We start from the raw sequence: 14,508 nt of genomic DNA on the forward strand, positions 1-14,508 counted from the left end.
GTCTGTGTGTTAGTCTCTGAGTCTGTGTGTTCGTCTCTGGGTTTGTGTTAGTCTATGGGTCTATGTGTTAGTCTCTGGGTCTGTGTGTGAGTCTATGGATCTGTGTTAGTCTCTGGGTCTATGTGATATTCTCTGGGTCTATGTGTTAGTCTATGGGTCTATGTGTTAGTCTATGGGTCTATGTGTTAGTCTATGGGTCTATGTGTGGTGAGTCTATGGGACTCTGTGTGAGTCTATGGGTCACTGTGTGAGTCTATGGATCTCTGTGTTAGTCTATGGGTCTGTGTTAGTCTATGGGTCTGTGTTAGTCTCTGGGTCTATGTGTTAGTCTCTGGGTCTGTGTGTTAGTCTCTGGGTCTATGTGTTAGTCTCTGGGTCTATGTGTTATTCTCTGGGTCTGTGTTAGTCTCTGGGTCTGTGTTAGTCTCTGGGTCTGTGTTAGTCTCTGGGTCTATGTGTTAGTCTCTGGGTCTGTGTGTTAGTCTCTGGGTCTGTGTGTTCGTCTCTGGGTTTGTGTTAGTCTATGGGTCTATGTGTTAGTCTCTGGGTCTGTGTGTGAGTCTATGGATCTGTGTTAGTCTCTGGGTCTATGTGTTAATCTCTGGGTCTATGTGTTACTCTATGGGTCTCTGTGCGAGTCTATAAATCTTTGTGAGCCTATGGGTCTCTTGAGTCTATAAATCTCTGTATTCGTCTCTGGCTTCGAGTATATGGCTCAGTGCGAGTCTATGGATCTGTGTTAGTCTCTGGGTCTGTGTGTTAGTCTCTGGGTCTATGTGTTAGTCTATAGGTCTGTGTTAGTCTCTGGGTGAGTCTATGGATCTGTGTTAGTCTCTGGCTCTATGTGTTAGTCTCTGGGTCGATGTGTTAGTCTCTGGGTCTATGTGTTAGTCTATGGGTCTATGTGTTAGTCTATGGGTCTATGTGTTAGTCTATGGGTCTATGTGTCGTGAGTCTATGGGTCTCTGTGTGAGTCTATGGGTCACTGTGTGAGTCTATGGATCTCTGTGTTAGTCTATGGGTCTGTGTTAGTCTATGGGTCTGTGTTAGTCTCTGGGTCTATGTGTTAGTCTCTGGGTCTGTGTGTTAGTCTCTGGGTCTATGTGTTAGTCTCTGGGTCTATGTGTTATTCTCTGGGTCTGTGTTAGTCTCTGGGTCTGTGTTAGTCTCTGGGTCTGTGTTAGTCTCTGGGTCTATGTGTTAGTCTCTGGGTCTGTGTGTTAGTCTCTGGGTCTGTGTGTTCGTCTCTGGGTTTGTGTTAGTATATGGGTCTATGTGTTAGTCTCTGGGTCTGTGTGTGAGTCTATGGATCTGTGTTAGTCTCTGGGTCTATGTGATATTCTCTGGGTCTATGTGTTAGTCTATGGGTCTATGTGTTAGTCTATGGGTCTATGTGTTAGTCTATGGGTCTATGTGTGGTGAGTCTATGGGTCTCTGTGTGAGTCTATGGGTCACTGTGTGAGTCTATGGATCTCTGTGTTAGTCTATGGGTCTGTGTTAGTCTATGGGTCTGTGTTAGTCTCTGGGTCTATGTGTTAGTCTCCGGGTCTGTGTGTTAGTCTCTGGGTCTATGTGTTAGTCTCTGTGTCTATGTGTTAGTCTCTGGGTCTGTGTTAGTCTCTGGGTCTGTGTTAGTCTCTGGGTCTATGTGTTAGTCTCTGGGTCTGTGTGTTAGTCTCTGGGTCTGTGTGTTCGTCTCTGGGTTTCCGTTAGTCTATGGGTCTATGTGTTAGTCTCTGGGTCTGTGTGTGAGTCTATGGATCTGTGTTAGTCTCTGGGTCTATGTGTTAATCTCTGGGTCTATGTGTTACTCTATGGGTCTATGTGTTAGTCTATGGGTCTGTGTTAGTCTCTGGGTCTGTGTGTTAGTCTCTGGGTCTATGTGTTAGTCTATGGGTCTATGTGTTAGTCTCTGGGTCTGTGTGTGTTTCTGGGTATGTGTTAGTCTCTGGGTCTATGTGTTAGTCTATGGGTCTCAATGTGTCTGTGTTAGTCTCTGTGTATGTGTTTTAGTCTCTGGGTCTATGTGTTAGTCTCTGGGTCTGTGTGTCTCTGGGTATGTGTGTTAGTCTGTGGGTCTGTGTGTTAGTCTATGAGTCTGTGTGTTAGGCTATGGGTCTATGTGTTAGTATCGGTCTGTGTGTTAGTCTATGGGTCTGTGTTAGTCTATGGGTCTGTGTTAGTCTATGGGTCTGTGTTAGTCTATGGGTGAGTCTATGGATCTGTGTTAGTCTCTGGGTCTATGTGTTAGTCTATGGGTCTCTGTGTGTCTCTGGGTATGCGTCTTAGTCTCTGGGTCTATGTGTTAGTCTTAGTCTTTGGGTCGCTATGTGAGTCTGCGGATCTCTGAGTCTGCAGGTCTATGTGCGAGTCAAGAAATCTGTGCGAGTTTGTGGGTCTCTGTGCGAGTCTACAAATCTCTGGGTGAGTTTAGAAATCTTCATGTGAGCCTATGGGTCTCTGTGCGAGTCTATAAATCTTTGTGAGCCTATGGGTCTCTTGAGTCTATAAATCTCTGTATTCGTCTCTGGCTTCGAGTATATGGCTCAGTGCGAGTCTATGGATCTGTGTTAGTCTCTGGGTCTGTGTTTTAGTCTCTGGGTCTATGTGTTAGTCTATGGATCTGTGTTAGTCTCTGGGTGAGTCTATGGATCTGTGTTAGTCTCTGGGTCTATGTGTTAGTCTCTGGGTCTATGTGTTAGTCTCTGGGTCTATGTGTTAGTCTATGGGTCTATGTGTTAGTCTATGGGTATATGTGTTAGTCTATGGGTCTATGTGTGGTGAGTCTATGGGTCTCTGTGTGAGTCTATGGGTCACTGTGTGAGTTTATGGGTCACTGTGTTAGCCTATGGGTATATGTGTTAGTCTATGGATCTGTGTTAGTCTCTGGGTCTAATGTGTTATTCTCTGGGTCTCTGTGTGAGTCTATGGATCTGTGTTAGTCTCGGGTCTACGTGTTAGTCTATGGGTCTCTGTGTGAGTCTATGGGTCTGTGTTAGTCTATGGCTCTCTGTGTGAGTCTATGGGTCTCTGTGTGAGTCTATGGGTCTCTGTGTGAGTCTATGGGTCTCTGTGTGAGTCTATGGGTCTCTGTGTTAGTCTATGGGTCTGTGTTAGTCTATGGGTCTATGTGTTAGTCTCGGGGTCTATGTGTTAGTCTTTGGGTCTATGTGTTTGTCTATGGGTCTGTGTTAGTCTCTGGGTATGTGTGTTAGTCTCTGGGTCTCTGTGTGAGTCTATGGGTCTCTGTTTGAGTCTATGGGTCTCTGTGTTAGTCTATGGGTCTCTGTGTTAGTCTATGGGTCTGTGTTAATCTACGGGTCTATATGTTAGTCTCTGGGTCTATGTGTTAGTCTTTGGGTCTGTGTGTTAGTCTCTGGGTATGTGTGTTAGTCTCTGGGTCTATGTGTTAGTCTCTCGGTCTATGTGTTAGTCTCTGGGTCTGTGTGTTAGTCTCTGGGTCTCTGTGTGAGTCTATGGGTCTCTGTGTTAGTCTATGGGTCTGTGTTAATCTACGGGTCTATATGTTAGTCTCTGGGTCTATGTGTTAGTCTTTGGGTCTGTGTGTTAGTCTCTGGGTATGTGTGTTAGTCTCTGGGTCTATGTGTTAGTCTCTCGGTCTATGTGTTAGTCTCTGGGTCTGTGTGTTAGTCTCTGGGTCTATGTGTTATTCTCTGGGTCTGTGTTAGTCTCTGGGTCTGTGTTAGTCTCTGGGTCTGTGTTAGTCTATGGGTCTATGTGTTAGTCTCTGGGTCTGTGTGTTAGTCTCTGGGTCTGTGTGTGAGTCTATGGATCTGTGTTAGTCTCTGGGTCTATGTGTTAGTCTCTGGGTCTATATGTTAGTCTCTGGGTATGTGTGTTAGTCTATGGGTCTGTTAGTCTCTGGGTATGTGTGTTAGTGTCTGGGTCTATGTGTTGGTCTCTGGGTCTGTGTGTTAGTCTCTGTGTCTGTGTGTTCGTCTCTGGGTTTGTGTTAGTCTATGGGTCTGTGTGTGAGTCTATGGATCTGTGTTAGTCTCTGGGTCTATGTGATATTCTCTGGGTCTATGTGTTACTCTATGGGTCTGTTTTAGTCTCTGGGTCTATGTGTTAGTCTCTGGGTCTGTGTGTTAGTCTCTGGGTCTATGTGTCAGTCTATGGGTCTGGGTGAGTCTATGGATCTGTGTTAGTCTCTGGGTCTATGTGTTAGTCTCTGGGTCTATGTGTTAGTCTCTGGGTCTGTGTGTCTCTGGTTATGTGTGTTAGTCTGTGGGTCTGTGTGTTAGTCTATGAGTCTGTGTGTTACGCTATGGGTCTATGTGTTAGTATCGGTCTGTGTGTTAGTCTATGGGTCTGTTAGTCTATGGGTCTGTGTTAGTCTATGGGTCTGTGTTAGCCTATGGGTGAGTCTATGGATCTGTTAGTCTCTGGGTCTGTGTTAGTCTATGGGTGAGTCTATGGATCTGTGTTAGCCTATGGGTCTCTGTGTTAGTCTCTGGGTCTGTGTGTTAGTCTCTGGGTCTGTGTGTTAGTCTCTGGGTCTGTGTTAGTCTCTGGGTCTGTGTTAGTCTATGGGTGAGTCTATGGGTCTGTGTTAGTCTATGGGTCTGTTAGTCTATGGGTGAGTCTATGGGTCTGTGTTAGTCTCTGGGTCTCTATGTTAGTCTCTGGGTCTATGTGTTAGTCTTTGGGTCTGTGTGTTAGTCTCTGGGTCTGTGTGTTAGTCTCTGGGTCTATGTGTTAGTCTCTGGGTCTGTGTGTTAGTCTCTGGGTCTGTGTGTTATTCTCTGGGTCTGTGTTAGTCTCTGGGTCTGTGTTAGTCTCTGGGTCTGTGTGTTAGTCTCTGGGTCTGTGTTCGTCTCTGGGTTTGTGTTAGTCTATGGGTCTATGTGTTAGTCTCTGGGTCTGTGTGTGAGTCTATGGATCTGTGTTAGTCTCTGGGTCTATGTGATATTCTCTGGGTATATGTGTTAATCTCTGGGTCTGTGTTACTCTATGGGTCTGTGTTAGTCTCTGGGTCTATGTGTTAGTCTCTGGGTATGTGTTTTAGTCTCTGGGTCTCTGTGTGATTTTATGGATCTATGTTAGTCTCTGGGTCTATGTGTTAGTCTCTGGGTCTGTGTGTCTCTGGGTATGTGTGTTAGTCTCTGGGTCTGTGTGTTAGTCTATGGGTCTGTGTGTTAGTCTCTGGGTCTGTGTGTTAGTCTATGGGTCTGTGTGTTAGTCTCTGGGTATATGTGTTAGTCTCTGGGTCTATGTGTGTCTCGGGGTATGTGTGTTAGTCTCTGGGTCTGTGTGTTAGTCTCTGGGTCTGTGTGTTAGTCTCTGGGTCTGTGTTAGTCTATGGGTGAGTCTATGGATCTGTGTTAGTCTCTGGGTCTGTGTGTGTCTCGGGGTATGTGTGTTAGTCTCTGGGTCTGTGTGTTAGTCTCTGGGTCTGTGTGTTAGTCTCTGGGTCTGTGTTAGTCTATGGGTCTGTGTTAGTCTCTGGGTCTGTGTGTTAGTCTATGGGTCTGTGTTAGTCTATGGGTGAGTCTATGGATCTGTGTTAGCCTATGGGTCTCTGTGTTAGTCTCTGGGTCTGTGTGTTAGTCTCTGGGTCTGTGTGTTAGTCTCTGGGTCTGTGTTAGTCTATGGGTCTGTTAGTCTATAGGTGAGTCTATGGGTCTGTGTTAGTCTATGGGTCTGTGTGTTAGTCTCTGGGTCTGTGTTAGTCTCTGGGTCTGTGTGTTAGTCTATGGGTCTGTTAGTCTATGGGTGGGTCTATGGATCTGTGTTAGTCTCTGGGTCTGTGTTAGTCTATGGGTCTCTGTGTTAGTCTATGGGTCTGTGTTAGTCTCTGGGTCTGTGTGTTAGTCTCTGGGTGAGTCTATGGATCTGTGTTAGTCTCTGGGTCTATGTGTTAGTCTCTGGGTCTATGTGTGAGTCTATGGGTCTCTGTGTGAGTCTATGGGTCTCTGTGTTAGTCTATGGGTCTGTGTTAGTCTACGGGTCTATATGTTAGTCTCTGGGTCTATGTGTTAGTCTTTGGGTCTGTGTGTTAGTCTCTGGGTATATGTGTTAGTCTGGGTCTATGTGTTAGTCTCTCGGTCTATGTGTTAGTCTCTGGGTCTGTGTGTTAGTCTCTGGGTCTATGTGTTATTCTCTGGGTCTGTGTTAGTCTCTGGGTCTGTGTTAGTCTCTGGGTCTGTGTTAGTCTATGGGTCTATGTGTTAGTCTCTGGGTCTGTGTGTTAGTCTCTGGGTCTGTGTGTGAGTCTATGGATCTGTGTTAGTCTCTGGGTCTATGTGACATTATCTGGGTCTATGTGTTAATCTCTGGGTCTGTGTTACTCTATAGGTCTATGTTACTCTATGGGTCTGTGTTAGTCTCTGGGTCTATATGTTAGTCTCTGGGTATGTGTGTTAGTCTATGGGTCTGTTAGTCTCTGGGTATGTGTGTTAGTCTCTGGGTCTATGTGTTGGTCTCTGGGTCTGTGTGTTAGTCTCTGGGTCTGTGTGTTCGTCTCTGGGTTTGTGTTAGTCTATGGGTCTGTGTGTGAGTCTATGGATCTGTGTTAGTCTCTGGGTCTATGTGATATTCTCTGGGTCTATGTGTTACTCTATGGGTCTGTTTTAGTCTCTGGGTCTATGTGTTAGTTTCTGGGTCTGTGTGTTAGTCTCTGGGTCTATGTGTTAGTCTCTGGGTCTATGTGTTAGTCTATGGGTCTGGGTGAGTCTATGGATCTGTGTTAGTCTCTGGGTCTATGTGTTAGTCTCTGGGTCTATGTGTTAGTCTCTGGGTCTGTGTGTCTCTGGGTATGTGTGTTAGTCTGTGGGTCTGTGTGTTAGTCTATGAGTCTGTGTGTTACGCTATGGGTCTATGTGTTAGTATCGGTCTGTGTGTTAGTCTATGGGTCTGTTAGTCTATGGGTCTGTGTTAGTCTATGGGTCTGTGTTAGCCTATGGGTGAGTCTATGGATCTGTTAGTCTCTGGGTCTGTGTTAGTCTATGGGTGAGTCTATGGATCTGTGTTAGCCTATGGGTCTCTGTGTTAGTCTCTGGGTCTGTGTGTTAGTCTCTGGGTCTGTGTGTTAGTCTCTGGGTCTGTGTTAGTCTCTGGGTCTGTGTTAGTCTATGGGTGAGTCTATGGGTCTGTGTTAGCCTATGGGTCTCTGTGTTAGTCTCTGGGTCTGTGTGTTAGTCTCTGGGTCTGTGTGTTAGTCTCTGGGTCTGTGTTAGTCTATGGGTCTGTGTTAGTCTACGGGTCTATATGTTAGTCTCTGGGTCTATGTGTTAGTCTTTGGGTCTGTGTGTTAGTCTCTGGGTATGTGTGTTAGTCTCTGGGTCTATGTGTTAGTCTCTCGGTCTATGTGTTAGTCTCTGGGTCTGTGTGTTAGTCTCTGGGTCTATGTGTTATTCTCTGGGTCTGTGTTAGTCTCTGGGTCTGTGTTAGTCTCTGGGTCTGTGTTAGTCTATGGGTCTATGTGTTAGTCTCTGGGTCTGTGTGTTAGTCTCTGGGTCTGTGTGTGAGTCTATGGATCTGTGTTAGTCTCTGGGTCTATGTGTTAGTCTCTGGGTCTATATGTTAGTCTCTGGGTATGTGTGTTAGTCTATGGGTCTGTTAGTCTCTGGGTATGTGTGTTAGTGTCTGGGTCTATGTGTTGGTCTCTGGGTCTGTGTGTTAGTCTCTGTGTCTGTGTGTTCGTCTCTGGGTTTGTGTTAGTCTATGGGTCTGTGTGTGAGTCTATGGATCTGTGTTAGTCTCTGGGTCTATGTGATATTCTCTGGGTCTATGTGTTACTCTATGGGTCTGTTTTAGTCTCTGGGTCTATGTGTTAGTCTCTGGGTCTGTGTGTTAGTCTCTGGGTCTATGTGTCAGTCTATGGGTCTGGGTGAGTCTATGGATCTGTGTTAGTCTCTGGGTCTATGTGTTAGTCTCTGGGTCTATGTGTTAGTCTCTGGGTCTGTGTGTCTCTGGTTATGTGTGTTAGTCTGTGGGTCTGTGTGTTAGTCTATGAGTCTGTGTGTTACGCTATGGGTCTATGTGTTAGTATCGGTCTGTGTGTTAGTCTATGGGTCTGTTAGTCTATGGGTCTGTGTTAGTCTATGGGTCTGTGTTAGCCTATGGGTGAGTCTATGGATCTGTTAGTCTCTGGGTCTGTGTTAGTCTATGGGTGAGTCTATGGATCTGTGTTAGCCTATGGGTCTCTGTGTTAGTCTCTGGGTCTGTGTGTTAGTCTCTGGGTCTGTGTTAGTCTCTGGGTCTGTGTTAGTCTATGGGTGAGTCTATGGGTCTGTGTTAGTCTATGGGTCTGTTAGTCTATGGGTGAGTCTATGGGTCTGTGTTAGTCTCTGGGTCTATATGTTAGTCTCTGGGTCTATGTGTTAGTCTTTGGGTCTGTGTGTTAGTCTCTGGGTCTGTGTGTTAGTCTCTGGGTCTATGTGTTAGTCTCTGGGTCTGTGTGTTAGTCTCTGGGTCTGTGTGTTATTCTCTGGGTCTGTGTTAGTCTCTGGGTCTGTGTTAGTCTCTGGGTCTGTGTGTTAGTCTCTGGGTCTGTGTTCGTCTCTGGGTTTGTGTTAGTCTATGGGTCTATGTGTTAGTCTCTGGGTCTGTGTGTGAGTCTATGGATCTGTGTTAGTCTCTGGGTCTATGTGATATTCTCTGGGTATATGTGTTAATCTCTGGGTCTGTGTTACTCTATGGGTCTGTGTTAGTCTCTGGGTCTATGTGTTAGTCTCTGGGTATGTGTTTTAGTCTCTGGGTCTCTGTGTGATTTTATGGATCTATGTTAGTCTCTGGGTCTATGTGTTAGTCTCTGGGTCTGTGTGTCTCTGGGTATGTGTGTTAGTCTCTGGGTCTGTGTGTTAGTCTATGGGTCTGTGTGTTAGTCTCTGGGTCTGTGTGTTAGTCTATGGGTCTGTGTGTTAGTCTCTGGGTATATGTGTTAGTCTCTGGGTCTATGTGTGTCTCGGGGTATGTGTGTTAGTCTCTGGGTCTGTGTGTTAGTCTCTGGGTCTGTGTGTTAGTCTCTGGGTCTGTGTTAGTCTATGGGTGAGTCTATGGATCTGTGTTAGTCTCTGGGTCTGTGTGTGTCTCGGGGTATGTGTGTTAGTCTCTGGGTCTGTGTGTTAGTCTCTGGGTCTGTGTGTTAGTCTCTGGGTCTGTGTTAGTCTATGGGTCTGTGTTAGTCTCTGGGTCTGTGTGTTAGTCTATGGGTCTGTGTTAGTCTATGGGTGAGTCTATGGATCTGTGTTAGCCTATGGGTCTCTGTGTTAGTCTCTGGGTCTGTGTGTTAGTCTCTGGGTCTGTGTGTTAGTCTCTGGGTCTGTGTTAGTCTATGGGTCTGTTAGTCTATAGGTGAGTCTATGGGTCTGTGTTAGTCTATGGGTCTGTGTGTTAGTCTCTGGGTCTGTGTTAGTCTCTGGGTCTGTGTGTTAGTCTATGGGTCTGTTAGTCTATGGGTGGGTCTATGGATCTGTGTTAGTCTCTGGGTCTGTGTTAGTCTATGGGTCTCTGTGTTAGTCTATGGGTCTGTGTTAGTCTCTGGGTCTGTGTGTTAGTCTCTGGGTGAGTCTATGGATCTGTGTTAGTCTCTGGGTCTATGTGTTAGTCTCTGGGTCTATGTGTGAGTCTATGGGTCTCTGTGTGAGTCTATGGGTCTCTGTGTTAGTCTATGGGTCTGTGTTAGTCTACGGGTCTATATGTTAGTCTCTGGGTCTATGTGTTAGTCTTTGGGTCTGTGTGTTAGTCTCTGGGTATATGTGTTAGTCTGGGTCTATGTGTTAGTCTCTCGGTCTATGTGTTAGTCTCTGGGTCTGTGTGTTAGTCTCTGGGTCTATGTGTTATTCTCTGGGTCTGTGTTAGTCTCTGGGTCTGTGTTAGTCTCTGGGTCTGTGTTAGTCTATGGGTCTATGTGTTAGTCTCTGGGTCTGTGTGTTAGTCTCTGGGTCTGTGTGTGAGTCTATGGATCTGTGTTAGTCTCTGGGTCTATGTGACATTCTCTGGGTCTATGTGTTAATCTCTGGGTCTGTGTTACTCTATGGGTCTATGTTACTCTATGGGTCTGTGTTAGTCTCTGGGTCTATATGTTAGTCTCTGGGTATGTGTGTTAGTCTATGGGTCTGTTAGTCTCTGGGTATGTGTGTTAGTCTCTGGGTCTATGTGTTGGTCTCTGGGTCTGTGTGTTAGTCTCTGGGTCTGTGTGTTCGTCTCTGGGTTTGTGTTAGTCTATGGGTCTGTGTGTGAGTCTATGGATCTGTGTTAGTCTCTGGGTCTATGTGATATTCTCTGGGTCTATGTGTTACTCTATGGGTCTGTTTTAGTCTCTGGGTCTATGTGTTAGTCTCTGGGTCTGTGTGTTAGTCTCTGGGTCTATGTGTTAGTCTCTGGGTCTATGTGTTAGTCTATGGGTCTGGGTGAGTCTATGGATCTGTGTTAGTCTCTGGGTCTATGTGTTAGTCTCTGGGTCTATGTGTTAGTCTCTGGGTCTGTGTGTCTCTGGGTATGTGTGTTAGTCTGTGGGTCTGTGTGTTAGTCTATGAGTCTGTGTGTTACGCTATGGGTCTATGTGTTAGTATCGGTCTGTGTGTTAGTCTATGGGTCTGTTAGTCTATGGGTCTGTGTTAGTCTATGGGTCTGTGTTAGCCTATGGGTGAGTCTATGGATCTGTTAGTCTCTGGGTCTGTGTTAGTCTATGGGTGAGTCTATGGATCTGTGTTAGCCTATGGGTCTCTGTGTTAGTCTCTGGGTCTGTGTGTTAGTCTCTGGGTCTGTGTGTTAGTCTCTGGGTCTGTGTTAGTCTCTGGGTCTGTGTTAGTCTATGGGTGAGTCTATGGGTCTGTGTTAGTCTATGGGTCTGTTAGTCTATGGGTGAGTCTATGGGTCTGTGTTAGTCTATGGGTCTGTGTGTTAGTCTCTGGGTCTGTGTTAGTCTCTGGGTCTGTGTGTTAGTCTATGGGTCTGTTATTCTATGGGTGGGTCTATGGATCTGTGTTAGTCTCTGGGTCTGTGTTAGTCTATGGGTCTCTGTGTTAGTCTATGGGTCTGTGTTAGTCTCTGGGTCTGTGTTAGTCTCTGGGTCTGTGTGTTAGTCTCTGGGTGAGTCTATGGATCTGTGCTAGTCTCTGGGTCTATGTGTGAGTCTATGGGTCTCTGTGTGAGTCTATGGGTCTCTGTGTTAGTCTATGGGTCTGTGTTAGTCTACGGGTCTATATGTTAGTCTCTGGGTCTATGTGTTAGTCTTTGGGTCTGTGTGTTAGTCTCTGGGTATGTGTGTTAGTCTCTGGGTCTATGTGTTAGTCTCTCGGTCTATGTGTTAGTCTCTGAGTCTATGTGTTATTCTCTGGGTCTGTGTTAGTCTCTGGGTCTGTGTTAGTCTCTGGGTCTGTGTTCATCTATGGGTCTATGTGTTAGTCTCTGGGTCTGTGTGTTAGTCTCTGGGTCTGTGTGTGAGTCTATGGATCTGTGTTAGTCTCTGGGTCTATGTGATATTCTCTGGGTCTATGTGTTAATCTCTGGGTCTGTGTTACTCTATGGGTCTATGTTACTCTATGGGTCTGTGTTAGTCTCTGGGTCCATGTGTTAGTCTCTGGGTCTATATGTTAGTCTCTGGGTATGTGTGTTAGTCTATGGGTATGTTAGTCTCTGGGTCTATGTGTTGGTCTCTGGGTCTGTGTGTTAGTCTCTGGGTCTGTGTGTTCGTCTCTGGGTTTGTGTTAGTCTATGGGTCTGTGTGTGAGTCTATGGATCTGTGTTAGTCTCTGGGTCTATGTGATATTCTCTGGGTCTATGTGTTACTCTATGGGTCTGTTTTAGCCTCTGGGTCTATGTGTTAGTCTCTGGGTCTGTGTGTTAGTCTCTGGGTCTATGTGTTAGTCTATGGGTCTGGGTGAGTCTATGGATTTGTGTTAGTCTCTGGGTCTATGTGTTAGTCTCTGGGTCTATGTGTTAGTCTCTGGGTCTGTGTGTCTCTGGGTATGTGTGTTAGTCTGTGGGTCTGTGTGTTAGTCTATGAGTCTGTGTGTTACGCTATGGGTCTATGTGTTAGTATCGGTCTGTGTGTTAGTCTATGGGTCTGTTAGTCTATGGGTCTGTGTTAGCCTATGGGTGAGTATGGATCTGTTAGTCTCTGGGTCTGTGTTAGTCTATGGGTGAGTCTATGGGTCTGTGTTAGTCTCTGGGTCTGTGTGTTAGTCTATGGGTCTCTGTGTTAGTCTATGGGTCTGTGTTAGCCTCTGGGTCTGTGTGTTAGTCTCTGGGTCTGTGTTAGTCTCTGGGTCTGTGTGTTAGTCTATGGGTCTCTGTGTTAGTCTATGGGTCTGTGTTAGTCTCTGGGTCTGTGTGTTAGTCTCTGGGTGAGTCTATGGATCTGTGTTAGTCTCTGGGTCTCTGTGTGAGTCTATGGGTCTCTGTGTTAGTCTATGGGTCTGTGTTAGTCTACGGGTCTATATGTTAGTCTCTGGGTCTATGTGTTAGTCTTTGGGTCTGTGTGTTAGTCTCTGGGTATGTGTGTTAGTCTCTGGGTCTATGTGTTAGTCTCTGGGTCTGTGTGTTAGTCTCTGGGTCTGTGTGTTAGTCTCTGGGTCTATGTGTTAGTCTCTGGGTCTATGTGTTATTCTCTGGGTCTGTGTTAGTCTCTGGGTCTGTGTTAGTCTATGGGTCTATGTGTTAGTCTCTGGGTCTATATGTTAGTCTCTGGGTATGTGTGTTAGTCTATGGGTCTGTTAGTCTCTGGGTATGTGTGTTAGTCTCTGGGTCTATGTGTTGGTCTCTGGGTCTGTGTGTTAGTCTCTGGGTCTGTGTGTTCGTCTCTGGGTTTGTGTTAGTCTATGGGTCTGTGTGAGTCTATGGATCTGTGTTAGTCTCTGGGTCAATGTGATATTCTCTGGGTCTATGTGTTACTCTATGGGTCTGTTTTAGTCTCTGGGTCTGTGTTAGTCTCTGGGTCTATGTGTTAGTCTCTGGGTCTGTGTGTCTCTGGGTATGTGTGTTAGTCTGTGGGTCTGTGTGTTAGTCTATGAGTCTGTGTGTTACGCTATGGGTCTGTGTTAGTATCAGTCTGTGTGTTAGTCTATGGGTCTGTTAGTCTATGGGTCTGTGTTAGTCTATGGGTCTGTGTTAGTCTATGGGTCTGTGTTAGCCTATGGGTGAGTCTATGGATCTGTTAGTCTCTGGGTCTGTGTTAGTCTATGGGTCTCTGTGTTAGCCTTAGTCTTTTGGTCACTTTGCGAGTCTGCGGGTCTGAGTCTGTGGGTCTCTGTGCGAGTCTACAAATCTCTGGGTGAGTTAAGAAATCTTTATGTGAGCCTATGGGTCTCTTGCAAGTCTATAAATCTTTGTGAGCCTCTGGGTCTCTTGAGTCTATAAATCTCTGTATTCGTCTCTGGCTCCGAGTATATGGCTCAGTGCGAGTCTGTGGGTCTGTCTCTAGGTCTCTGTGCGAGTCTGTAGGTCTGTGGATTTCCGTGCGAGTACGTGGGTCTCTGAGTCCATGTTTCCCTGTGAGTCTATGGCACTCTGTGCGAGTCTATGGCTCAGTCTACGGCCCAGTCTATAGGGCTCTGTGAATATAGGAATCGCTGTGTGGGTCTGTGCGAGTCCAGAAATTTCAGAGTCTATGGGTCTCATCCTGCGCAGCATCAAGGCGGTGGAGGATGGAGACTACACCGTCTGCTTCGACAACACATTCAGCCGCGTGTCCAGCAAGACCGTGTGGATGGAGGTGATGGTGGATGACCTCGATGTCCAGGGCGACTGGAGAAGCTTCCTGAGCTCGCAACAGATGGTGGACGTGCAGGTGGACGACCTCCAGGTGAGTGATGGGAGGGCGAGTGGGAGGCTGAGTGAAGGACCTCCAGGTGAGTGGGAGGGCGAGTGACAATGGGTGAGTGGATGACCTCCAGGTGAGTGGAGATGGGAGGGCGAGTGGATGACCTCCAGGTGAGTGGGAGGGCGAGTGGGAGGCCGAGTGGATGACCTCCAGGTGAATGGGAGGGCGAGTGACGATGGGTGAGTGGGAGGCTGAGTGAAGGACCTCCAGGTGAGTGGGAGGGCGAGTGGATGACCTCCAGGTGAGTGAAGATGGGAGGGCGAGTGGATGACCTCCAGGTGAGTGGGAGGGCGAGTGAAGATGGGAGGGTGAGTGGGAAGCTGAGTGAAGGACCTCCAGGTGAGTGGGAGGGTGAGTGGGAGGCTGAGTGGATGACCTCCAGGTGAGTGAAGATGGGAGGGCGAGTGGATGACCTCCAGGTGAGTGGGAGGGCGAGTGGGAGGCCGAGTGGATGACCTCCAGGTGAATGGGAGGGCGAGTGACGATGGGTGAGTGGGAGGCTGAGTGAAGGACCTCCAGGTGAGTGGGAGGGCGAGTGGATGACCTCCAGGTGAGTGAAGATGGGAGGGCGAGTGGATGACCTCCAGGTGAGTGGGAGGGCGAGTGAAGATGGGAGGGTGAGTGGGAAGCTGAGTGAAGGACCTCCAGGTGAGTGGGAGGGCGAGTGGATGACCTCCAGGTGAGTGAAGATGGGAGGGCGAGTGGATGACCTCCAGGTG

The 14,508-nt window shown here is 47.1% G+C and overlaps 1 protein-coding gene across 2 annotated transcripts in view; it reads left to right on the top strand.

Moving 5' to 3' along the window:
• LOC142907087 (transmembrane emp24 domain-containing protein 5-like) overlaps positions 1-14,191 on the top strand; it is a 58,878-nt gene extending 44,687 nt beyond the window's left edge. For both annotated transcript variants that reach the window (XM_076056114.1, XM_076056115.1), the window contains exon 4: positions 13,597-14,191. In XM_076056114.1, coding sequence (XP_075912229.1) covers positions 13,597-13,837 — 241 coding nt within the window. In that variant the 3' untranslated portion in view covers positions 13,838-14,191. The remainder of the gene's footprint in view (positions 1-13,596) is intronic.
• The last annotated feature ends 317 nt before the right edge of the window (positions 14,192-14,508 follow it).

This window comes from Petromyzon marinus, chromosome 74 (assembly GCF_048934315.1).
Source record: "Petromyzon marinus isolate PM22_M1 ecotype Great Lakes invasive population chromosome 74, UKy_Petmar_22M1.pri1.0, whole genome shotgun sequence".
Lineage (NCBI taxonomy): Eukaryota > Metazoa > Chordata > Hyperoartia > Petromyzontiformes > Petromyzontidae > Petromyzon > Petromyzon marinus.